The sequence below is a fragment of the Pezoporus flaviventris genome, unplaced genomic scaffold (genome assembly GCF_033815535.1).
Source record: "Pezoporus flaviventris isolate CSIRO_AGI_PZ_B2104156 unplaced genomic scaffold, CSIRO_AGI_Pfla_v1 ptg000125l, whole genome shotgun sequence".
Lineage (NCBI taxonomy): Eukaryota > Metazoa > Chordata > Aves > Psittaciformes > Psittacidae > Pezoporus > Pezoporus flaviventris.
Genome location: NW_026892673.1, coordinates 920,910 through 945,086, shown reverse-complemented (window position 1 = coordinate 945,086; position 24,177 = coordinate 920,910). Strand labels below are relative to the sequence as shown.

The 24,177-nt window shown below is 48.2% G+C and overlaps 1 protein-coding gene and 1 long non-coding RNA gene across 2 annotated transcripts in view; one reads left to right on the top strand and one right to left on the bottom strand.

Annotated features, from left to right (window-relative positions):
• LOC133282498 (serine/threonine-protein kinase H1-like) overlaps window positions 1-11,864 on the top strand; it is a 37,236-nt gene extending 25,372 nt beyond the window's left edge. The window contains 1 exon segment of the mRNA XM_061478500.1: window positions 11,267-11,864. Coding sequence (XP_061334484.1) covers window positions 11,267-11,575 — 309 coding nt within the window. The 3' untranslated portion in view covers window positions 11,576-11,864.
• A 3,422-nt stretch (window positions 11,865-15,286) lies between these two features.
• LOC133282503 (uncharacterized) overlaps window positions 15,287-24,177 on the bottom strand; it is a 55,002-nt gene continuing 46,111 nt past the window's right edge. The window contains exons 2-3 of the long non-coding RNA XR_009747646.1: window positions 18,007-18,091; window positions 15,287-15,511 (exon numbers count right to left, since the gene is read on the bottom strand). This is a non-coding gene — a long non-coding RNA (uncharacterized LOC133282503). The remainder of the gene's footprint in view (window positions 15,512-18,006; window positions 18,092-24,177) is intronic.

Here is a 24,177-nt window from a genome sequence, read left to right as displayed (position 1 = left end):
TTTCCTAAGGAAGCAAAATTTATGGAAATGTGCTATCTGTCATTCTCCCACAATTAACTATTTAACTTCTAAGCCAAATTTGAGCAATGTGGGGAATTCAAAGGCCTGAAGTTTCTGGGAATTTTCTAAGTCTGTGGCTCGATCTCTCTAGGAGAAAGAACTAAATTCCCATCCTTGCTGCAGGAAAGGTAATTAAATAACAGTCCAAATTTATCCAGGGAGCTGATGAGCACGTTTGTTTCTGAACCATTCGTGGCACACTTGACCCTATTAAGGCTGTGGGGTGGAGCCTGGGCAGTGCTGTGTGTGGGCAGGAGGGATGTACTGCTGCCATGGAGATGGTGGTACTGGCCAGGTGCAGGGAGGAGAAGCACTGGAATCATAGAAACCTGGTTATGAGAGACATCTGGAGGTATCTAATCCCATTCATCTTGAGATGGGACTGTTACTAATACTAGATCATGCTGGCTGTGACTTTGTCTTCCTGGGTTTTAAAAGGTTTCAAGGATGGAGATCCCCACTTCCCTGGTGACCTTTTTTGGGGATGGTATTTTTCCTGGTATTTCCTACTATGAATCTTCCAAGGTGCAGCTTCTCCCTGTTGCCCCTTTGTCGTGGTTTAAACCCAGTCAGGTAACTTGTTCACTCACTCCCAGTGAGTGGTGCCGAGCTGACAACAATCGAGGTCCGTGTCCCCCCCCCCCCCCCACCGGGGTTCTCCCCCACTCCCGGAGGAACGGGGAGGAGGATCGAAAGAGTGCAACTCCCACGGGTTGAGACAAGAACAGTCCAGCAACCAATGTACACAAATCACCACCGCAACTATCAACTACAACAATGATAAGGGAAAATAACAAGGGAAGAGAATACGATACCACCGGCCAAGAAGACGAGTTCCACCCGGAAGCCCCGTGTTCTTCCGGGTAACTCCCAGTCACCCCCCACCCCGGCCATGACGTGCTGTGGTATGGAATACCTCCCTGGCTAGCCCGAGTCAGGCGCCCCATTTCTGCTTCCTCCCGGCTTCCCCTCCTCCCTGGCAGAGCATGAGCCTCACAAAGTCCTTGGTCAGGGTAAACATCACTTAGCAACAACTGAAAACATTGACTTCACCAACGCTGTTCTCAGGTTGGAAGTCAAAACACAGCACTGCACCAGCTAGCACAAAGGAAAAAAAAAACAAACATGACTACTACTGCTGAACCCAGGACATTATCCACCCCTTATTCCATACCATTCACGTCGTGCTCAGATCCCACATTTTCAGTACACCATCGCTCTCCCATATATATACATCCATATACATACAGACCAAGAGGAAAAGATCATTTTCTTAGTGCATGGACCAATCCCTATAATGCTGCCGAGTCCATTCGGTCCATGATGTTCAAAGTTCATTCTCTGTTGGGATGATGGCTGGAGGGAAGTCAGGGCCAGTTGCTGGTGACCTGGAGACATCTAGTTGATGGGCTATAAAAGCATTACACAGCAGGCAACGGCACACAATTGAGTTCACTGGCTGTTTTCCCCTAAAATCAAATCCCCTTGAGGTATACATCGGACTTCCCCATCTTCCTGCATTACCCACCAAGTATATCCAGGCCCCTGAGCAAAAGCAATCCCACGAGTGGGTTTGCCTTTACCTGAAGCAGGAATAACCCAGACTGTCTTCCCCAGCAAATTCTTCATATGCACCACGGGAACTCTGTCCCCCTCTACAATATGTAAAAGTTCTGACTGGGCTGGGCCAGCCCTGTTGGCAGATCCTCTGGTGTTGACCAACCAGGTGGCCTTTGGTAAGTGTGTATCCCAATGCTTGAAAGTTCCCCCACCCATTGCTCTCAGTGTAGTTTTTAACAGCCCATTGTACCGTTCGATTTTCCCAGAGGCTGGTGCATGGTAGGGGATGTGATATACCCACTCAATGCCATGCTCTTTGGCCCAAATATCTATAAGGTTATTTCGGAAATGAGTCCCATTGTCTGACTCAATTCTCTCTGGGGTGCCGTGTCGCCACAAAATCTGTTTCTCAAGGCCCAGGATAGTGTTCCGGGCAGTGGCATGGGGCACAGCGTATGTTTCCAGCCACCCGGTGGTTGCTTCCACCATGGTAAGCACATGGCACTTGCCTTGGTGGGTTGGTGGCAATGTGATATAGTCAATCTGCCAGGCCTCCCCATATTTATACTTCAACCATCGTCCTCCATACCAAAGAGGCTTTAACCGCTTGGCTTGTTTAATTGCAGCACATGTTTCACACTCATGAATAACCTGGGCAATAGTGTCCATTGTTAAGTCCACCCCTCGATCACGGGCCCACCTGTATGTTGCATCTCTGCCCTGATGGCCTGAAGTGTCATGGGCCCACCGGGCCAAAAATAATTCACCTTTACGTTGCCAATCTAAGTCCATCTGAGCCACTTCAATCTTAGCCGCTTTATCCACTTGTTGGTTGTTCTGGTGTTCCTCAGTGGCCCGACTCTTGGGTACATGGGCATCTACATGACGTACCTTCACCACCAGGTTCTGCACCCTGGCAGCAATATCTTTCCACAGTGCAGCAGCCCAGATGGGTTTACCTCTGCGTTGCCAGTTGCTCTGCTTCCATTGCTTCAACCACCCCCACAGGGCATTTGCCACCATCCATGAGTCAGTAGAGAGATAAAGTACTGGCCACTTTTCTCGTTCAGCAATGTCCAAGGCCAGCTGGATGGCTTTCACCTCGGCAAACTGACTCGATTCACCCTCTCCGTCAGCAGTTTCTGCAACTTGTCGTTGGGGACTCCATACAGCTGCCTTCCATCTCCGATGCTTTCCCACAATACGGCAAGAGCCATCAGTAAACAAGGCATACTGCTTTTCACTTTCTGACAGTTTATTATATGGTGGGGCCTCTTCAGCGCGCACCACCTCCTCCTCTGGTGACATTCCAAAATCTTTGCCCTCTGGCCAGTCCATGATGACTTCTAGAATGCCTGGACGACTGAGATTTCCTATTCGAGTTCGTTGTGTAATTAGTGCAGCCCATTTACTCCATGTAGCATCAGTTGCATGATGTGTAGAGGAGACCCTGCCTTTGAACATCCAGCCCAGCACGGGCAACCGGGGTGCCAGAAGGAGCTGTGCTTCAGTGCCAATCACTTCCAAAGCAGCTCGAACCCCTTCATAGGCTGCCAGTATCTCTTTCTCAGTTGGGGTATAGCTGGCCTCAGATCCTTTATACCCCCAACGCCAAAAGCCGAGGGGTCGACCTCGAGTCTCCCCTGGAGCTTTCTGCCAGAGGCTCCAGGTAGGACCGTTCTCCCCAGCTGCAGTGTACAGTACATTTTTTACATCTGGCCCGGTCCGGACTGGTCCAAGGGCTACTGCATGAACTATCTCGCGTTTAATTTGCTCAAAGGCTTGTTGCTGCTCAGGGCCCCATTTAAAATCATTTTTCTTCCGGGTCACATGATAGAGAGGGCTTACAATCAAACTGTAATTCGGGATGTGCATTCTCCAGAACCCCACTGCACCCAAGAAAGCTTGCGTTTCTTTCTTATTAGTTGGTGGAGACATTGCTGTTATCTTGTTGATCACATCTGTGGGGATCTGTCTACGTCCATCTTGCCATTTTATTCCCAAAAATTGAATCTCCTGTGCAGGTCCCCTGACTTTACTCCGTTTTATGGCAAAACCGGCTTTCAGCAGAATTTGGATTATTTTCCTCCCTTTGTCAAGGACTTATTCCGCTGTATCGCCCCACACAATAATGTCATCAATGTATTGCAGGTGTTCTGGAGCTTGCCCCTGTTCCAGTGCAGTCTGGATCAGTCCATGGCAAATGGTAGGGCTGTGTTTCCACCCCTGCGGCAGTCGGTTCCAAGTGAACTGGACACCTCTCCAAGTAAAAGCAAACTGTGGCCTGCACTCTGCTGCCAAAGGAAAGGAGAAAAATGCATTGGCAATATCAATCGTGGCATACCACTTGGCTGCCTTTGACTCCAGTTCATACTGAAGTTCTAGCATGTCCGGTACGGCAGCACTCAATGGTGGTGTGACTTCATTCAGGCCACGATAGTCTGTTAGTCTCCATTCTCCATTAGACTTTCGCACTGGCCATATGGGGCTATTGAAGGGTGAGCGGGTCCTGCTGTTCACCCCCTGACTCTCCAGTCTACGGATCAGCTGATGGATGGGAATCAGGGAGTCTCGGTTGGTGCGATATTGCCGCCGGTGCACTGTTGTGGTCGCAATTGGCACTTGTTGTTCTTCAACTTTCAGCAACCCCACAGCAGAGGGATCTTCCGAGAGACCAGGCAAGGTGGACAGCTGCTCAATTTCCTCAGTCTCCAAAGCAGCAATACCAAAAGCCCACCGGTACCCTTTTGGGTCTTTGAAGTACCCTCTCTTGAGGTAGTCTATGCCGAGGATGCATGGAGCCTCTGGACCAGTCACAATAGGGTGCTTTTGCCACTCCCTCCCAGTCAGGCTGATTTCAGCCTCCAGCACAGTCAACTCTTGGGATCCTCCTGTTACTCCAGAAATATAGATGGGTTCCACCCCTTGACAGCTTGATGGCATCAGGGTACACTGTGCACCGGTATCTACTAGAGCCTTATACTTCTGTGGGACTGATGTGCCAGGCCATCTGATCCACACAGTCCAGTAAATCCGATTGTCCCCTACCTCCACCTGGCTGGAGGCAGGGCCCCTCTAATGGTCGTCACAGCTTTGGACACTTAAGTCATGGTAAAAGGGATTATTCTTCATTATCACAGGAGCTGGAGTAAAATCAGCTCTTCCATTCCATCTGGGAAACTGCTCACCAGAGACTGAAGCCGTAGCTCTCATGGGACGATCAGTCTTGGCCCTTGCTCCCCTCTTCAGTTCACTCACCCGTTCCTCCAAAGCTGAAGTAGGCTTTCCATCCCACTTTGTCATGTCTTCTCCGTGATCCAGCAGGTAAAACCATAGGGTACCCCATGGCGTATACCTCCTGTATCTCCTCTCTTGAACAATAGGACGCCTTTTGTTAATAGCGGAGACGTGTGTTGGTACACGTGAGGAGCTGGATAAATCAGATAGATCGTCCCTCAATTGTTTGAGGTCCTGGGACAGTTTTTCCACAGCTGAGATGATGGAAGGGGTGAGGTTGTCTTCGAACTCTCGGAGTTTATGAACCATTTCATCCACTGTTAGTGGTACTATGTCATTCCAGGTTACTGTTGCCAATGAATGGGCATATGATGACGGTGCATTCCGTGTAAGTTTTCGCCACATGGGTCGTGTACATTCAACTTCATCTGGATCTATAGGTGTATCCCCGTTATTCGGCTTGATGTGATAGAGCATCTCTACGATGGCCGATTCCCTCAGAGACTGGATGACTTTGTCTATAGTAGTCCACTTGGCCGAACGACTCGTAACATCGTCCTTGTACGGAAACCTTTCTTTCACAGCTGCCAAGAGCCGCCTCCAAAGGCTGAGGGACGTTTTCTCTCTTGCGATTGCTTTGTCAATTCCCCCTTCTCTAGCAAGTGATCCCAGCTGCTTGGCTTCTGGACCTTCTAGTTCGTGACCATCGGCCCCATTGTCCCAGCATCGGAGTAACCAGGTGATGATGTGCTCCCCTGGTTGACGGGTAAAATCTTTTCGCATATTCCGCAGCTCGGTTGAGGTCCGAGGTCGAGAAGTTACCTCTTATTCTTCTTCTTCGTCATGTGATGATGACTCCTGATCAGATTCTGGACCGGGTGGTGAATTCATTGGTTCTTCTTCTCTCTTCACCCTTTTTGCCTCCTTTTTGCTTGTTCTCTTGCGTACAGGGGCAACCGATATTGGTACGAATTGGTCCTCTGGTTTGGCTGCAGTGATTATCACTGTGGTTTGAGTAGCAACTGTACTTGTTGCTGGGGGTGGTGTAGCTGCTGTACTTGGAGCTGGGGTAACCGCGCTGTCTGTTGCAGTTGAAGTTTGAGTAGCTGCTGTACTTGCCACTGGGGTAGCTGCTCTGTTCATTGAGGCCAAAGTTTGAGTAGCGACTGTACTTGTTGCTGGGGGTGGTGCGCAGTTCATTGCAGCCAAAGTTTGAGTAGTGACTGTTGCTTTGCCCTCAGATCCGCCGACATTCTTTTCCTTTTGAAGGTGCTGGATAGTGTTGAACAAGGCCCTGTAAGCATAGGCCAAGCCCCAGCACGTTGCCGTGATTTGTCCATCTCTGGTATGGCCAGAATGACCACACACCTCATTTAAGTGTTTTACTAATTCTGCTGGATTTTGCAGTTGTTCGGTAGTGAAATTCCAAAGTACTGGAGGGGCCCACTGACCTAGATACTTGCCCACACTATCCCACACACCCTGCCACTCATGGCTGTCCAGCCTCAGGGAAAATCTCTCGGTCCTCCTACATTGTCGTTTGACCCCAGACAAGACCCAAACCTGACTCTGCTTAACTCTTGAAATCAGTAGTGGGCAAAACACACTCTGTATGCGTGTTAGCATGGTGATTCCCATCACCATCAGCAAACAAGTCTCAACAGCATTAAAATGCCATTCAAAAAATTCAAAACTCTCAAATGTAAATGGTCTGGGGGGAGGACTGGGAGGGTAAAAGGATGTCTCCTTCACAGGTTGAGCACCTGAGAAGGAGAAAAAAGATGTGTAATTGCTAAGCACCTCCATCATATACCTCCCAAAGTATAAAGGTGGTGACCACACTGGGAACATAAGCCAGATCAGTTTCATGATCAATGATTCTATTGTATTACAAGTCATTACCATAAAGTACAATGGGACAAAAACCTTAGCCCAAGCCCCACACTTGAAAAACACTAATACAGCAAATACCGGATGGACGTAAGATACGATATACTGAAACTGTGAGATCAAGAGGAACAACCTTGAGAGCCAATAAATCAGCATTGTGACGAGTGACTATCAATCCAGTCAGATCTGTTCTTATCTCAACCCCTCGTGCCCCACGTTGGGCGCCAAAAAGAACTGTCGTGGTTTAAACCCAGTCAGGTAACTTGTTCACTCACTCCCAGTGAGTGGTGCCGAGCTGACAACAATCGAGGTCCATGTCCCCCCCCCCCCACCGGGGTTCTCCCCCACTCCCGGAGGAACGGGGGAGGAGGATCGAAAGAGTGCAACTCCCACGGGTTGAGACAAGAACAGTCCAGCAACCAATGTACACAAATCACCACCGCAACTATCAACTACAACAATGATAAGGGAAAATAACAAGGGAAGAGAATACGATACCACCGGCCAATAAGACGAGTTCCACCCGGAAGCCCCGTGTCCTTCCGGGTAACTCCCAGTCACCCCCCACCCCGGCCATGACGTGCTGTGGTATGGAATACCTCCCTGGCTAGCCCGAGTCAGGCGGCCCCATTTCTGCTTCCTCCCGGCTTCCCCTCCTCCCTGTCAGAGCATGAGCCTCACAAAGTCCTTGGTCAGGGTAAACATCACTTAGCAACAACTGAAAACATTGACTTCACCAACACTGTTCTCATGTTGGAAGTCAAAACACAGCACTGCACCAGCTAGCACAAAGGAAAAAAAAACAAACATGACTACTACTGCTGAACCCAGGACACCCTTGTATTATTTTGACCTGCTGTGTGGTTCTAATCATAGAGTCATAGAATGGTTTGGGTTGAAAAGGGACCTTAAAGCTCATCCAGTTCCAACCCTCTGCCATGGGCAGGGACACCTTCCACTAGAGCAAGTTGCTCCAAGCCCCGTCCAACCTGGCCCTTGAACACTGCCAGGGATGGGGCAGCCACAGCTTCTCTGGGCAACCTGTGCCAGTGCCTCACCATCCTCACAGGGAAGAATAACTACTTCCAAATAAACGCATTCTGCTGTTAGAGTGACCTTCGACTTTGTCAAACTGAACAAGCCCAGCTCCGTCCACCCCTTCGTGAAGGGCCATGTGCCATCCCTGTCCATCTTGGCAGCCCTCACAGTCTTCTCCACAGACTTCTTGAACTTGGGAATTGCTAAACTTGAGAGCAGCTGGTATGATTCCACATAGCAAACTGAAAACTTCTGATCATCTTTTTGAAAACCAAAAAGCACCACCAACTCTCCCTCCTCCCCCCCCCCCCCCCCCCCCCCCCCCGCCCAAGAAAAGGCACAGAAAAACAATGTAGGAAATGACAGGGTAGGATATAACATGGAAAAAAGTCACATTGTTATAAGATCGTAGCTGTGGACTTAGGTATGTGTAAACTAGGGATGTTTGAGTTGTCATTGCTGCTTTAATTTTTCCTTCTTGTGTATGCAGTTGGGTACAGTTTCAGTGACGTACTCTGTTGTTCAGCTGGATCTCTGTCTCGTTCACTGAATAGTTTTGGATGCTGAAAAGAGACTGAGAAGGCAATAGGGAGAAACATAGTGGAATGGGTTACAGAATAGTTGTCCTACACACCATCTCTCCTGCCCTGAAAGACTGTTACAAGAGATGGAGGCTGATATCATGGATTTAATGAGTTCAGCAAACTTTATAGGGATGGTCCATGGACTAAGGAATGATCTCTCTCTCTTTGTGTGTGTGTGCATATATATATATATATATGAGACAAAAAGTGATGGTATACTGAAAAATGTGGGATCTGAGCATGATGTGAATGGTATGGAATAGGGTGTGGATATTGTCCTGGGTTCAGCTGTAGCAGTCATTTTTCTCCTTAGTAGCTGGTGCAATGCTGTGTTTTCAACTTTAGTCTGAGAACAGTGCTGATAACACACTGATGTTTTTAGTTGTTGCTAATGCTCACCCCAATCTAGGACTTTTCTGTCTCATGCTCTACCAGTGAGTAGGAGCACAAGAAGCCAGGAGGAAGCAGGAGGGCTTGGTGTTTAATATCTTCATTGATAATCTGGATGAGGGGATTGAGTGTACCCTCACGAAACACCAAGTTGGGTGGGAGTGTTGATCTGCTGGAGGGTAGTAAGGCTCTGCAGAGGGACCTGGAGAGGCTGGATCAATGGGATGTGGCCAATGGAATGAGGTTCAGCAAGGCAAAGTACCAGGTCCTGAATTTGGACCACAACAACCCCATGCTTGGGGGAACAACTACAGGCTTGGGGAAGAGTGACTGGAAAGCTACTCGTGGAATAGGACCTGGGGGTACTGATTGATGTTGCTGAACATGAGCTTGTGCCCAAGCTGCCAAAAAGGCCAACAGCATCTGGCCTGTATCTGCACCAGTGTGGCAGCAGGGCCAGGGCAGTGATTGTACCCCTGTACTGGGCACTGGTGAGGCTGCGCCTCGAATCCTGTGTCCAGTTCTGGGACCCTCATGACAAGAGAGACATTGGGGTGCTGGAGCAGAGCCAGAGAAGGGCAACAGAGCTGGTGCAGGGCCTGGAGCACAAGTGTGATGAGGAACAGCTGAGGGACCTGGGGGGAGTTTAGTCTGGAGAAGGCTCAGGGGGGACTTTATTGCTCTCTACAACTACCTGACAGGAGGTTGTAGTGAGGTGGGGTTGGTCTCTTCTCCCAAGTGACAAAGGACAGGACAAGAGGAAATGGCCTCAAGCTGCACCAGGGGAGATTTCGATGGAGATTAGGAACAATTCCTTCCCTGAAGATGTTGTTTAGGCATTGGAACAGGCTGCCTAGGGCAGTGGTGGAGTCACCATCCCTGGAAGTTCACACACCATGTAGACGAGGCCCTCGGTGACATGGTTTAGTGGTGGCCTTGGTAGTGCTGGGTTGGACTTGATGAACTTAAAGGTCTTTTCCAACCTAGTTGTTTCTATGATCCAGTTCCAACTTCCTGCCATGGGGGGTTGGAACTCCCAACTAGACCAGGTTGCTTGAGTTCATCTTCTCTGGCCATGCCACTGACTGCCTGTGGCCTGGGAGCAGGGCTGAAACTCTTGGAGTATCCTGCCTTTCATTATAAAATCTTCCTGTGGATACAGCAGCTCTCTTGCTGGTGCCTAAGTCTCTTGAAAGAAAAAAAAATGCTTTTGGTAGCAATAGATGGCCCTCAAAAAAATCAGGACATACCTTTTTTATACCTTTTGCACAAGGAAAGGGCATTATATCTGACTGTACATTTGGTGGATTCCCAATTTTAAACTAGCTGGGTTTCTCCTTGCAAAATGAAGAGTGAAAGACAGAGTAGCAGTCTTCCTTTTTTAACTACACATGCTGTTTGCACTCATGTGTTTGGGCATTGCCTTAATTGTTGTATTGGAATCTTCACTTCATTGCATGGATCTGCTCAGGCTTTTTAATGTTGCTTGGGATGTGGCCTCCGTGTACTTGAAAAAATTCAGTATTGGTGGTTTCAGGATGGGCGAGACCCCCACAACAGCCAGTGACTGCAGAAACCTGCTCTAGCCTGGGTCCAATCCTCACTTAGGTTTTCACGCTAGCCATACTGCCTCCTCCACTCTTACAGTGGACTTTGCCACCATTTTCTTCCTAGCTTTGTCCACAGCCCAACCTTCACTTCATGCTAAAGGCAATGTTCTCACTTCAGGATTGATGCAGAGGTCAGTGACCCATCCTCTGAGCATTCAAGTAGTAATGGCTTCATCAGATACAAAGCAGTTGGATTGAGGAGGGTCTTCATGGGATACAGCTACTGCTCTTTTTTTTTTGTAATTTTGGAAGATGACATGAGAAGATGAGGTGAGAGCAGGATGTAGGTCTGGGAGCCCTTGTGTGTCCATGGTGCAACAGCTGGAGCAAGCATGCATGTGTGAGCAAGTGTGTGACCAGTGCGTGACTGCTGGAGAAGATGGAACCAGATGAGGGGGGTGAAAGGACCTGGAAACTGGGGATGTCCGAGTGTGTATGTGTGTCTCTAAGGGCAAGGATGAGACCACATGAGGATCTGGTGACCAGAGGGACCAGGGAAGTCCCAGCCAGCTGCTGGAGAGATGGTTGAGTCTGGGGTTGATGGAGACTGCTTGTGTGTGTGCGCACACATGTGTATAGGTGTCTGTAGGCTTGAGGCACCTGGGAAGACCCCTGAGATCTAGGGTCAGCTGAGTTCCCAAACTCAGCTGCTGGAGGGGTCCACACTCCATGCATGTGTAGAGGCTAACTCAGCCTCTCCCCCAACAGTCTCTTGAATTAGTTTTGTCTCATTCTCCTTGGGCAAGTAGTGTTGGTCACAACTTGGAAGATTTGAGGACGAAAGAGAGAACAGAAGCAGCAGAATGCCCCAAAGTGCCTTTTGGGCATGGTAGGAATTAATTAATCAGCAAAGCTGTGCTGGGATGTTTCATTCTAATCATCTCTTTTGTGTTTCAGCCCTGGCCCAGTGTTTCCAACCTGGCCAAAGATTTCATTGATCATCTACGCGCGGTGGACCCCAGTGACAGGATGACAGCCCTTCAGGCCCTGAAGCACCCATGGGTGGTCAGCATGGCAGCCTCTTCCTCCATGAAGAACCTACACTGTTCCATCTCACAGAACCTTCTCAAGAGGGCATCTTCCTGCTGCCAAAGCACCAAGTCCGCCCAGTCCAACCGCTCCACAAAATCCAACAAATCACGGCAGGTTCGGGAATGGGAGCTACGTGAGCTCAACTTGCGCTACCGTCAACAGTACACTGGCTGAGCACTGGGCTGGGACCTGCCAGGCATCTTCACAGATGTCTTCTCTGCGGTGTAGGTGTGCACACACTCAGTGAGGAACATCCAGGTTTCTCCCTCCCTCTAGGTGTCCCCCATCCATGAGGAGGTGTCCTCAACATGAGGGACCTTGTGGTGGCCATCACACCCTGCGAGCTGTGCCATGGGAGTCTTGTGCCAGAAATGGGGGAGCCCTTGTGGGCTCAGAGCAGAGCTCAGAGCCTTAAGTAATACCCAAATTAAGGAGCCATGTGGGGAAAAGAGCTCTTTCTGTAGCCCAGTGTCCTGGGTTCAGCAGTAGCAGTCATTTTTCTCCTTCTTGGTAGCTGGTGTAGTGCAGTGTTTTGACTTTCAGCTCGGGAACAGAGCTGATAGCAAGGATGTTTTGGTTTGGCCAAGGACTTTGTGAGCCTCATGCTCTGCCAGGGAGGAGGGGAAGCCAGGAGGAAGCAGAGACAGGACACCTGACCCAAACTGACCAAAGAGGTATTCCATACCACAGCACGTCATGCCCAGGGATGTAACTGGGAGTTAGCCGGAAGGGCTGGGAGACTGCAGGGTTGGAGGAGGTATCGGTCGGAGCTTGGTCGGGCTTGGGGGGCGAGTTATCGGTCAGCTGGTGCTGAGGTGTTGTATTCTCTTCCCTTGTTATTTCCTTTATCATTATTATTACTGATGGTTGCAGTAGTGATCTGTGTTATACCTTAGGTACTAAACTGTTCTTATCTCAACCCATGGGAGTTGCATTCTTTTCGATTCTCCTCTCCGTCCCTCCGGGAGTAGGGGGAGGGAAAGAAGGGGGGGGGGTGTGAGTGAACAAATTACCTGTCTGGGTTTAAACCACGACAGTTCTTTTTGGCGCCCAATGTGGGGCGCGAAGGGTTGAGATAACGACAGATCTGTCCGGATTAGTAGTCACTCATCACAATGACGATTTATTGGCTCTCAGAGTTGTTCTTGTTGATCTCACAGCTTCAGAATGTTGTAACTTACATAGAGCCGGTATTTGCTGTGTTAGTGTTTATCAAGTGTGGGGCCTGGGCTAAGGTTCTTGTCTCACTGTGCTTTATGGCAATGGCTTGTAATACGGGTGGGCTCCAGCAGCAGGGCGGGACGGACGTGGCCGTGGACTTGTACCTGGCCGTCCGGCTGCTCTTCACCGTCCTGGCCCTCGCCCTACTCTCCATCTTCGTGAGGCCGTGGGGAGCCGAGGGGGAGCGGCCCCGGGAGCTGGCGGCAGCCGAAGCGACCCGGGAGAGCGGCCCCGGGGACCAAGCGGCGGCGGGAGCGGGGCCGGAGGCCGTGCGGGGCCGGCTGCCGGTGGAGGAGGTCGGGGGGGTCGAGGAGAGGAAGGAGGTGGCTGCAGAGCAGCGGGAGAAGGCGGCGGAGGAGCCGAGCCCCGCGGAGGAGCCGAGCCCCGAGAAGTAGCCGACCCCTGCGACGGACGAGAGCGTTCCTCGGCAGCCGCCCGCCGAGCCCCAGGAGGATGCAGGAGACCACGCAGCATTTCCCACGCAAGGTGGAGGAGGAAGAGCTGGACTCAGGAAAAGAGAAGCTGGTGGTGGGAGAGCCGGCAAGCACAGCAGCTACACCAGCCCCAGTGACAAGTACAGCAGCTACGCCAGCACAGTGACAAGTACAGCAGCATCAGTTGAGAGTTCTGAAGGTTTTGAATGGCCTTTGGGTATCCTTGGGACCTGCCTGCTGATTGTGATGGGGATCAGCATGTTGGCACACACACAGAGTGTGTTTTACCCACCACCATTTTGTCTGGTCTCAAAAGTTAAGCAGAGTCGGTTTTGGGTCTTGTCTGGGGTTAGACGACGATATAGGGGGACCAAGAGGTTTTCTCCAAGGCTGTACAGTCATGAGTGGCAGGGCATGTGGGACAGTATGGGCAAGTATCTAGTCCACTGGGCCCCTCCAGTGCTTTGGAAGCATCGGAGATGGAAGGCAGCTGTATGGAGTCCCAGCAGCAAGCTGCAGAAACTGCTGAAGGGGACAGTGAATTATTTTAAGCCTGGTGGGCCCATGGCACTTCAGGCCATCAGAGCAGAGATGCAACACAGAGATGGACTCATGATCGAGGGGTGGACTTAGCAATGGACACTATTGCCCAGGTTATTCATGAATGTGAACACTGCACATAGTCTCTCCTGCTCTGGAAGACTGTTACAAGAGATGGAGCCTGACATCATGGACTAGATGGACTCAGCAGCTTTATAGGGACTGGTCCATGCACTAAGATAAGAGTGCACTGAGATAAGAGTGATGGTATATTGAAAATGTGGGATCTGAGCATGACGTGAATGGTATGGAATAAGGGGTGGATAATGTCCTGGGTTCAGCAGTAGCAGTCATTTTTCTCCTTCTTGGTAGCTGGTGTAGTGCAGTGTTTTGACTTTCAGCTCGGGAACAGAGCTGATAACAAGGATGTTTTGGTTTGGCCAAGGACTTTGTGAGCCTCATGCTCTGCCAGGGGGGAGGGGAAGCCAGGAGGAAGCAGAGACAGGACACCTGACCCAAACTGACCAAAGAGGTATTCCATACCACAGCACGTCATGCCCAAGGATGTAACTGGGAGTTAGCCGGAGGGCTGGGAGACTGCAGGGTTGGAGGAGGTATCGGTCGGAGCTTGGTCGGGCTTGGGGGGCGAGTTATTGGTCAGCTGGTGCTGAGGTGTTGTATTCTCTTCCCTTGTTATTTCCTTTATCATTATTATTACTGATGGTAGCAGTAGTGATCTGTGTTATACCTTAGGTACTAAACTGTTCTTATCTCAACCCGTGGGAGTTGCATTCTTTTCGATTCTCCTCTCCGTCCCTCTGGGAGTAGGGGGAGGGAAAGAAGGGGGGGGGGGGGTGAGTGAACAAATTACCTGTCTGGGTTTAAACCACGACACCCAGGAGCTTGGTTGTTCATAGTTATTTATTAATTCCAGAGCAGTTTCTTTCACTTGCATGTGAAAAAAGAAGGAATCCCTTTTAAGTGGATGCACACACACATATGTGTGTGCAGAGACACGTGTGGGTGTGTATCTGGGTTTGAAAATGATACATAAACAGAGTTGGAGCAGGTTTAGTCAAATCTGTGGTGCCTTGCAGTGAGGCTGGTATGAATTACAGTATCAGAAGTAGTATAGCTCTGACTCACTGGTGTGCTGCTCACCAGCTCCTTGATGAAGCAATGACAGACACCAGTTTTCCAGGATGGCTGGGAAGCTGTGAGGTTTCCCCAAAGGCTGCAATCTGCCTCACCGCATCGAGGGATTACTGGAGCTGTACCAGAGCTGCTGCTCAATTTAGGAAACAGGCTGAAGTGCTGTGAGCTCAGAGCTGGAGTCTGGTTCCTTTGATCTGGACTGGGTGGGTGCTTCTGGTGAAAGGGTGGGAAGATGATCATTGTCCTGCAGGAACTTCATGGTATGCAAAGAGATGTCTTTGTCAGTGCAGTTTTTTGGGGGTGTCCTCAGTTCATCAGTATCAGTCATTTTTCTCCTTCTTAGTAGCTGGTGCAGTGTTGTGTTTTTGACTTCAGTCTCAGAACAGTGCTGTTAACACACAGATGTTTTAGTTGTTGCTAAGTAATGTTTACTCTGACCAAGGACTTCCTGAGTTTCATACTCTGCCAGGGAGGAGGGGAAGCCAGGAGGAAGCAGAGACAGAACACCTGACCCAAACCAGCCCAAGGGGTATTCCAGAAAGTTTCCCCCATGCGTACAGAATTGTGGTGGTGGTCTCTGAGGGTCGTTTACTTCTTCCAACAATCTTCATCACTTCTGGCAGCCTTTGAAGCACACGCAGTAGATGGTTATGCCAGCTTAATTGGTTCGTTAACACCACAGACATAATAATCCTCTTGTTCTTCTACTTATCAGTTAGTTTAACTGCAGCCCATCCTGGACCCCTGCCATTCCCAGATACTCCCTATCCTTGTGTCCTGTTCTTCTAGCCTGTTTTTCTTACATTCATTTTTTACTAAGGTCATAGGGCCTAAAACTACGTCAACTATAACGGTTTATCTTATACGAGAATTCTCTGTATGTTCTTTAGCTGTACTCTACTTTTTTTTTCTTCTGTGTATCATGCACCTCAGTAATTTTCCATTGCTACTGTTACAAAGCCATCAAACTTAACATTACTTAAAACTGGCTCTAAAGGTTTATATATTCCATTTTGTAATTTTTTGCCTCCCCTTGTCTCAGCCCTCAGCAAGTTTGCTGATGACACCAAGCTCTGTGGTTCGGTTGTTGCATTGGAGGGAAGGGATGCCATCCAGAAGTACCTCGACATGCTTGTGAGGTGGGCTGGTCTGATGCCAGCCTTATGAAGTTTAACCATGCCAAGTGCAAGGTCCTACACCTGAGTAAGAGCAATCACAGGCACAGCTACAGGTTGGGCAGAGAAGAGATTCAGAGCAGCCCTATGGGGAAGGACTTGGGGGCATTGGTTGCTGAGAAAGTAAACATGAGCTGGCTTCAGTGTGTGCTCACAGCCCAGAAATCAACTGTATCCTGGGCTTCATCAAAAGGAGCGTGACTAGCAGGTCGAAGGAGGTGATCCTGCCCCTCTGCTCTGCTCTTGTGAGACCTCACATGGAGTACTGTGTACAGTTCTGGTGTCCTCAACATAACATGTTGTTGTTTAAGCCCAGCCGATAACTCAGAACCACGTAGCCGATCACTCACTCCCCCCTTCTTGCCTCCCCCCACTCCTGGTGGGATGGGGAGGAGAATTAAAAGAATGTAACTCCCATGGGTAGAGATAAGAACAGTCCAGTAACTAAGGTACAATACATAACTACTACTGCTACCACCAATAATAATAATGACAAGGGAAATAACAAGGCAAGAGATTATAAAACTAAAAGAGGAAAAGGAAAAGAATCCAATAATCACAAGTGATGCACAATACAATTGCTCACCACCACCTGACCGATACCCAGCCTCACCCGTGCAGTATTTCGGGCCTTCCAGATAGCTCCCCCCAGTTTCTATACTAGGCATGACGTGCTGTAGTATGGAATACCCCTTTGGCTAGTTTGGGTCAGGTGTCCTGTCTCTGTTTCCTCTCGGCTTCCCATGCCCCTCCTCCCTGGCAGAGCATGAGTCTGAAAAGTCCTTGATCGGAGTAAACATTACTTAGCAACAACTGAAAACATCAGCGTTATCAGCGTTGTTCCCAGACTAAAGTCAAAACCACAGTACTGCACCAGCTACTAAGAAGGAGAAAAATGACTGCTACTTCTGAACCCAGGAAAATCCTCTCTTCTATTCTCTCTCCCAGCTCCTCTGTCTCCTCAAGTGAGTTGTCAACTCTGAGAGTTCAAAGACAATCTTAGCCCTTCCATCATTTCAGATTTTGGTGATCAGCTTTCCACATGGACTAGAATAGCTGATTTTACTCCAACTCCTACGATAAGGACTTCCTGAGCAACCCATTCCAGTGCTTCACCAACCTTACAATTGATTCAGAGAAAAACTCCAGGAACAAACTTGCCAACAAAGTTTTCAAGCTGACAAGCAGGTATTCTTCATTGTGGCGCTGGGAGACATGGGGGATAGCTCCTCTTAACGTGCGTCCCAGTACTGCTACACAAGCCGTCCTTATATAGCCACTAGGTATACATACATATTCATGAGGCTACGTATATATTACGTCATTTTCCAGAAAGTACCCCGCATGCGTACAGGAATGTGGTGGTGGTCTCTGAGGGCCGTTTACTTCTTCCAACAATCTTCATCACTTCTGGCAGCCTTTGAAGCATGCGCAGTAGATGTTTATACCAGCTTAATTGGTTTGTTAACACCACAGACACAGCAATCATCCTGTTCTTCTATTTATTAGTTAGTTTAACTGCAGCCCGTCCTGGACACCTGCTATTCCCAGATACTCCTTGTCCTGGCTTCAGCAGTAGCAGGCATTTTTTCTTTCGGCCTGGGAACAGCGCTGATAACACTGATGCTTTTAGTTGTTGCTCAGTAATGTTTACTCTGACGAAGGACATTCTGAGCCTCATTCTCTGACAGGGAGGAGGGAAGCCGGGAGGAAGCAGAGACAGGACACCTGACCCAAACTAGCCAAAGAGGTATTCCATACCACAGCATGTCATGCCCAGGATGTAAACTGGGAGTTACACAGAAGGGCTAGTTCTCTGCTGGGTCAGGCTAGTTATTGGTATCAGTTGGTGGGTGGTATTGTATTCTCTTCCCTTGTTATTTCCCTTATTATTATTATTTTTGGTAGCAGTAATGATTTATGTTATACCTTAGTTACTGGACTGTTCTTATCTCAACCCATGGGAGTTACATTCTTTTGATTCTCCTCCCCATCCCTCTGGGAGTGGGGGGAGGAAAGGGGAGGGGGAGTGAGCTAGGACTGTGTGGCTGATTTTATGATTGAGCTTAAACCACGACACTCCTTATCCCTATGTCCTGTTTTTCTGTCCTGTTTTTCTTACACTCATTTTGTACTAAGGTCATAAGGACCTAAATCCACGTCAACTACAACGGTTTGTCTTACACAAGAATTCTCAGTATGTTCTCTAGCTGTACTATGTGTTGTTTTATTTCTCTGTGAATCATGCACCTCAGTAATTTTCCATTGCTACTGTTACAAAGCCATCAAACTTAACATTACTTAAAACTGATTTAAAAGTTTATATATTTCATTTTGTGATGCTATCTATATTAATAGTGAGATTGCAGTTTGAATGGTGACCTACATCTGTGGCATTTAAACACACAATCTCCTCCTCTGGTTCCTGGTTTAATACATCTTTGTGTGCAGGTATAGTATTTGTTACTTGGATTAGGATTAACTGTCCCCAGTTTTAACCTTTCCCTCGGGCATAGATTGCTAGTGTTCAACCACAAATTTGTCCATGAGATAGTGTTAAGAATTGGAATTCCAATTAATGGAAGGCCCTGATCTTCTCCTGATTTAGGCAACTATGCACACACCCAACAGTCACTACAATTAAAAACCTTAGTAACATTCTGCATTAATTTCAGGTATAAGTTTTGGTCCCAAGCTTGTACGCCAGTTATCATATGAGTCCAAATTATGACCAATGCAATTTCATACCTAAGGGTCCTGAAGGTTCTATCTGCCATGTCTTCTCTGGCTCTGGTGCTTTCTTTATTCTTGAATAATGTATCCAAGAAGGTTGTTCCTTTATCTTCACTGCTGTAAAGGTGGTCAATAAAACCTGGTATGGTCCACTCTACTTCTCCTCTAGGGGATCTCCTGGAAAAGTTCTCAATATAAACCCAGTCTCCAGATCTGAAAGCCTGAATCGGATAATCCAAACCTCTCGCTTTTGTCCCTAATATTATCTTATTTATTTCTTCTAATTGTTTTCCCAGATTGACTAGAAACTGTTGGAGATAGCCTTCTCCCATTTCCTGAAGACTTTCTCCTTTAAACTGGGATTGATATGGTCTTCCATATAGAATTTCAAATGGACTAACCTCTTCTTTCGACCAAGGTTTATTTCGAATTCTCAATAGAGCCAGTGGTAAAGCTTGGTACCAATATAAATTTGTTTCCTGACATATTTTACTAATCTGTTGTTTGATCAGATGGTTCACCTTTTCTACTTGTCCACTGGGCTGAGGCCTGTTTGGAACATGTAGTTGCCAATCAATTTCTAATCTTTTCTTAATTACTTGTGACAATTTTGCACTGAAGTGTGAGCCTCTGAAATTGCCACTAGTACTCCAAAATGAGGTATTATCTCATTTAATAATGTTTTAATTACTTATCTTGCATTATTTATCCTACAAGGGAATGCTTCTGGCAAGCCTGAAAAAGTATGTGTTAACACCAACAAATATCGATAACCTCCTTTTCTTGGTAATTCAGAAAAATCTATTTGCCACTGCTGTCCCAGATAACTTCCTCTCCAAATTCTCCCAATTCGATTTCTATTTTCAGTTTTAGGATTATTCTTAAGATAGAGCTGATATTGTTTTTTCACTAATTGAACTAGAGTTTAGAATAACACTGATGTTTTTAGTTACTGCTCAGTAATGTTTACTCTGACCAAGGACTTTGAGTCTCATGCTCTGCCAGGGAGGAGGGGAAGCTGGGAGGAAGCAGAGACAGGACACCTGACTCAAACTAGCCAACGAGGTATTCCATACCACAGCACATCTTGCCCGGGATGTAAACTGGGAGTTACCCGGAAGGGCTAGATAACTGCTGGGTTGGGCTGGGTATTATCGGTCGGCAGGTGGTGAGCGGTTGTATTCTCTTCCCTTGTTATTTCCCTTATCATTATTATTACTGGTGGTAGCAGTAGTGATTTGTGTTATACCTTAGTTACTGGAGTGTTCTTATCTCAACCCATGGGAGTTACATTCTTTTGATTCTCCTCCCCATCCCTCTGGGAGCGGGAGGAGGGAAGAAGGGGTAGAGTGAGTAAGGACTGTGTGGCTGATTTACAGCTGAGCTTAAACCACAACAGTTCTTTTTGGTGCCCAACTTGGGGCTCAAAGGGTTGAGATAATGACAGATCTGACCGGAGTGTGTCGAATCATATTTGTGATACGCATTCATTGATTCGGATTAATAGTCACTCGTCACAATGCTGATTTATGGGCTCTCAAAGTTGTTGCTCTTGATCTCACAGTTTCAGCATGTCATACCTTACATACAGATGGTATCTGCTGTGTTAGTGTTTATCAGATGGGGGGCTTGGCCTAAGGTTCTTGCTTCATTGTACTTCATGGTAATGACTTGTAATACGGGCGGGCTCCAGCAGCAGGGTGGGATGGATGTGGCCATGGAATCGTACCTGGCCATCACGCTGCTCTTCACTGTCCTGGCCCTCGTCCTCGCCTCTGTCAATGTGAGGCTGAGTGAAGCCAAGGCAGAGAGGCCCCAGGAGCTGCTGGCAGCCAAACCAGCCTGGGAGAGTGGCCCCTGGGACCAGGAGGCAGGGAGGGGGCAGCTTCCCATGGAGGAGGTCAGGGCGGTTGAGGAGGGGAAGGAGGCGGCTGCCAAGCAGCAGGAGTAGGCGGCAGACGAACCGAGCCATGCGGCGGTCGAGAGCATCTCCCAGTAGCTGCACGCTGAGCCCTGCAAGCCCGAGCCCCAGGAGGATGTGGAGAGCAAGATACCACCTTGGGGAGCCTCAGCTGGGTCCAGCCTCAGGCACCTGGGACAAGTGGAGGACGCAGGAGACCACACAGCATTTCCCAGCAAGGCAGAGGAGGAAGAGCTGGACTCAGAAAAAGAGAAGCTGGTGGTGAGAGAGCCAGAAAGCACAGCAGCTACACCAGCCCCAGTGACAAGTACAGCAGCATCATTTGAGAGTTCTGAAGGTTTTGAACAGCCTTTGTGTACCCTTGGGACCTACCTGCTGATTATGATGGGTATCAGCATGTTGGCACACATACAGAGTGTGTTTTACCCACGACCATTTTGTCTGATCTCGAAATTTAAGCAGAGTTGGGTTTGGGTCTTGTCTAAGGTTAGACAATGATATAGGAGGACCAAGAGATTTTCCCCAAGGCTGGATAGTCATGAGTGGCAGGGTGTGTGGGACAGTATGCACGAGTATCTAGTCCACTGGGCCGCTCCAGTGCTTTGGAAGCGCCGGAGATGGAAGGCAGCTGTATGGAATCCCCAGCGACAAGTTGCAAAAACTGCTGAAAGGGAGGGTGAATTATTTTAAGCCTGGTGGGCCCATGACACTTCAGATCATCAGGGCAGAGATGCAACCTACAGATGCACTCATGATCGAGGGGTGGACTTAGCAATGGACACTATTGCTGAGCTTATTTACGAGTGTGAGCACTGCACACCGCCCCTCCTGCTCTGAAAGACTGCTACAAGAGATGGAAAGCCACATCATGGACTAGATGAACTCAGCAGCTTTATAGGGATTGGTCCATACACTAAGGAATCATCTCTCTCTCTCTCTCTCTGTGTGGGTGTATATATATATGTATATATATTAGATAAGAGTGATGGTATATTGAAAACTTGGAATCTGAGCATGACGTGAATGGTATGGAATAAGGGATGGATACTGTCCTGGGTTCAGCAGTAGCAGTCATTTTTTCTCCCTCCTAGCTGGTGCAGCGCTGTGGTTTTGACTTTCAGCCTGGGAACAGCGCTGATAACACTGATGCGTTTAGTTACTACTCAAATGTTTAGTCTGACCAAGGGCTTTCTGAGTCTCATGCTCTGCCAGGGAGAAGAGGAAGCTGGGAGGAAGCAGAGACAGGACACCTGACTCAAACTAGCCAAAGGGGTATTCCATACCACAGCATGTCATGCCTGGGATGTAAACTGGGAGTTACCCAGAAGGGTTAGATCACTGCTGGGTCGGGCTGGGTATCAGTGGGCGAGTGGTGAGCGGTTGTATTCTCTTCCCTTGTTATTTCCCTTATTATTATTATTATTATTGCTGGTAGCAGTAGTGGTTTGTGTTATACCTTAGTTACTGGACTGTTCTTGTATCAACCTGTGGGAGTTACATTCTTTCCCTTCTACCCAACGCTCTGGGAGTGGGGGGAGGGAAGAAGGGGGGGAGTAAGTGAGAGACTGTGTGTCTGATTTACGGCTGAGCTTAAACCACAACACCAGTGGATCTGCTAGTGTAGATTCCCCAGGTCTCTGTCAGTCTAGCTCCAATTCATTCACCGAAGCCACCCCATGGCGCTCCCCCTCAGGGCAGTCTCACTTCCAAAGTCCAAACTCCCCATAGCATGAACACCAAACCAGTTCCACAGAAAGAAGAGCCCCCTTCCCCAACTCCGCCCGACATCCCTCCTCCACCTCTGCCTCCCCAGCACTCATCCCACGCTCGAACACAGGAGCTACCCGAGCTCCCCTCCTTTCCCCCTTAGTTTTCTGCTGCAGAATATATATGGACTCAGTCAGAGATCAATACAATAAGACAAAAAGCCCTTAATTACAAAGCCTTAACCCCTTAAATACTATTTCTTACATGCACTTACAGTGATTTGGCATATTATGATTGGATACTTGTCCTGAAGACCCTTTGCAACTAGCATATAATTGGTTAAGCACAGGTGTGGGAACTTGACCTCAAAAGCTTGCCAACAGTCCACAGTTCTCATTAACTTGGTGAAATCCAGCTGCTTCTTATCTTGCTTGTTTAGGCTTCCTCGGGCCTCTCATGGCCCTGATGTATCTTTCAAGAATTTCAGAGTTTATGTACCAATTATCTATTCTCCTGTGAGAACACTGCCTCCACATCTCCCCCTTTTTGTTTTATATATGGTTTGGATGACTCTACTTGAACAGGGGATTTGGCCTAGATCATACTTCCAATATATGCCGACTACAGGCTGCTGGGCCTGCCCCTTTTTTCTGCTGTATGGATCTCTGTTAACAGGGGAGGCCATCCTTCACATCAAGGTCTGGCATGGCATGTGTCCCCACCACTCCACGCCTGCTGGGTTGCAGCCAACAGCAGAGCTAAAGGCTCTTCTTGGTGGCAAACACAGAGGCCAACCCAGTCTTGCCCTTGATTGTGGTAGCAGGCATTTTGTCAGCCTCAGTCCTTGCACCTTGTTGTCAATACAGTTTCACCTGCTTCATCCAGTAACGAGCTGCTACTACAGCAAGGCACACACAAATTTACATTAGCAGAGTAACTATTACAGGGTGCAGCAGCATGCTGAAGATGCTGATGGAAGCGAGGGACTAGCCAAAGACATTTCTTACCAGTGGAATTCTCCCCCCCTCTTAAATTTGTTCCATTACCTGCTTTGTAAGACTACCATTGTATTAAAATTTTTCTAGCTTTTGCCTTAGCATTTTCTAGCAGCTACTGCAAATTTCCATACTCCAATATCTCTTTTACAAGTGACAAATCTATACAATACAAGGTGTAGTTTCTTATTAGCAACTAGCTAGTAAATACAGGTGGTTTTATACACAAAATCACAACCTCTAATAATAGCTACTTTACAAACACACATATTTAGGATGCTACTTTTCATTTGCCCCCAAGTGATGTTTTGCAGTTATTCGTTCTTTCTCTTCCTCTATCTCATTCTGCTTGGGGTATTCACGGTCAGCTCCTGTAGCTGAAGCATCAGGTTTTTCCATTTGTCTTGTCGAGTTCACAGCAAGGCTTGACAAACTTTGCAGGCAGTCGCCATGGACCTTGGACCTGTAGACAGGTGGACACAAACATACTCCCTCCCCCAGGTTATCAGTTCTTGAGAAGTAGACAAGTTAAACTGCATATTTGCAGCATCATTGCTCTTTTCCTTTTTAATTTTTTTTTTTATCCCTGCAAAAGCCGGCCTGTTCAGCAGCAGCTACAGCTGCCTGCCTGCTTCAGCAGCAACTATAAATACCTGCCGATAGCCGCACTTTTACATTACCTCTTTCATGCCAAAAATGTTAAACAGCTATCACAGTATCACAGTATCACAGTATGCTAGAGATTGGAAGGGACCTCGAAAGATCATCTAGTCCAATCCCCCTGCCGGAGCAGGAACACCTAGATAATGTTACACAGGAATGTGTCCAGGCGGGTTTTGAATGTCTCCAGGGAAGGAGACTCCACAACCTCCCTGGGCAGCCTGTTCCAGTGTTC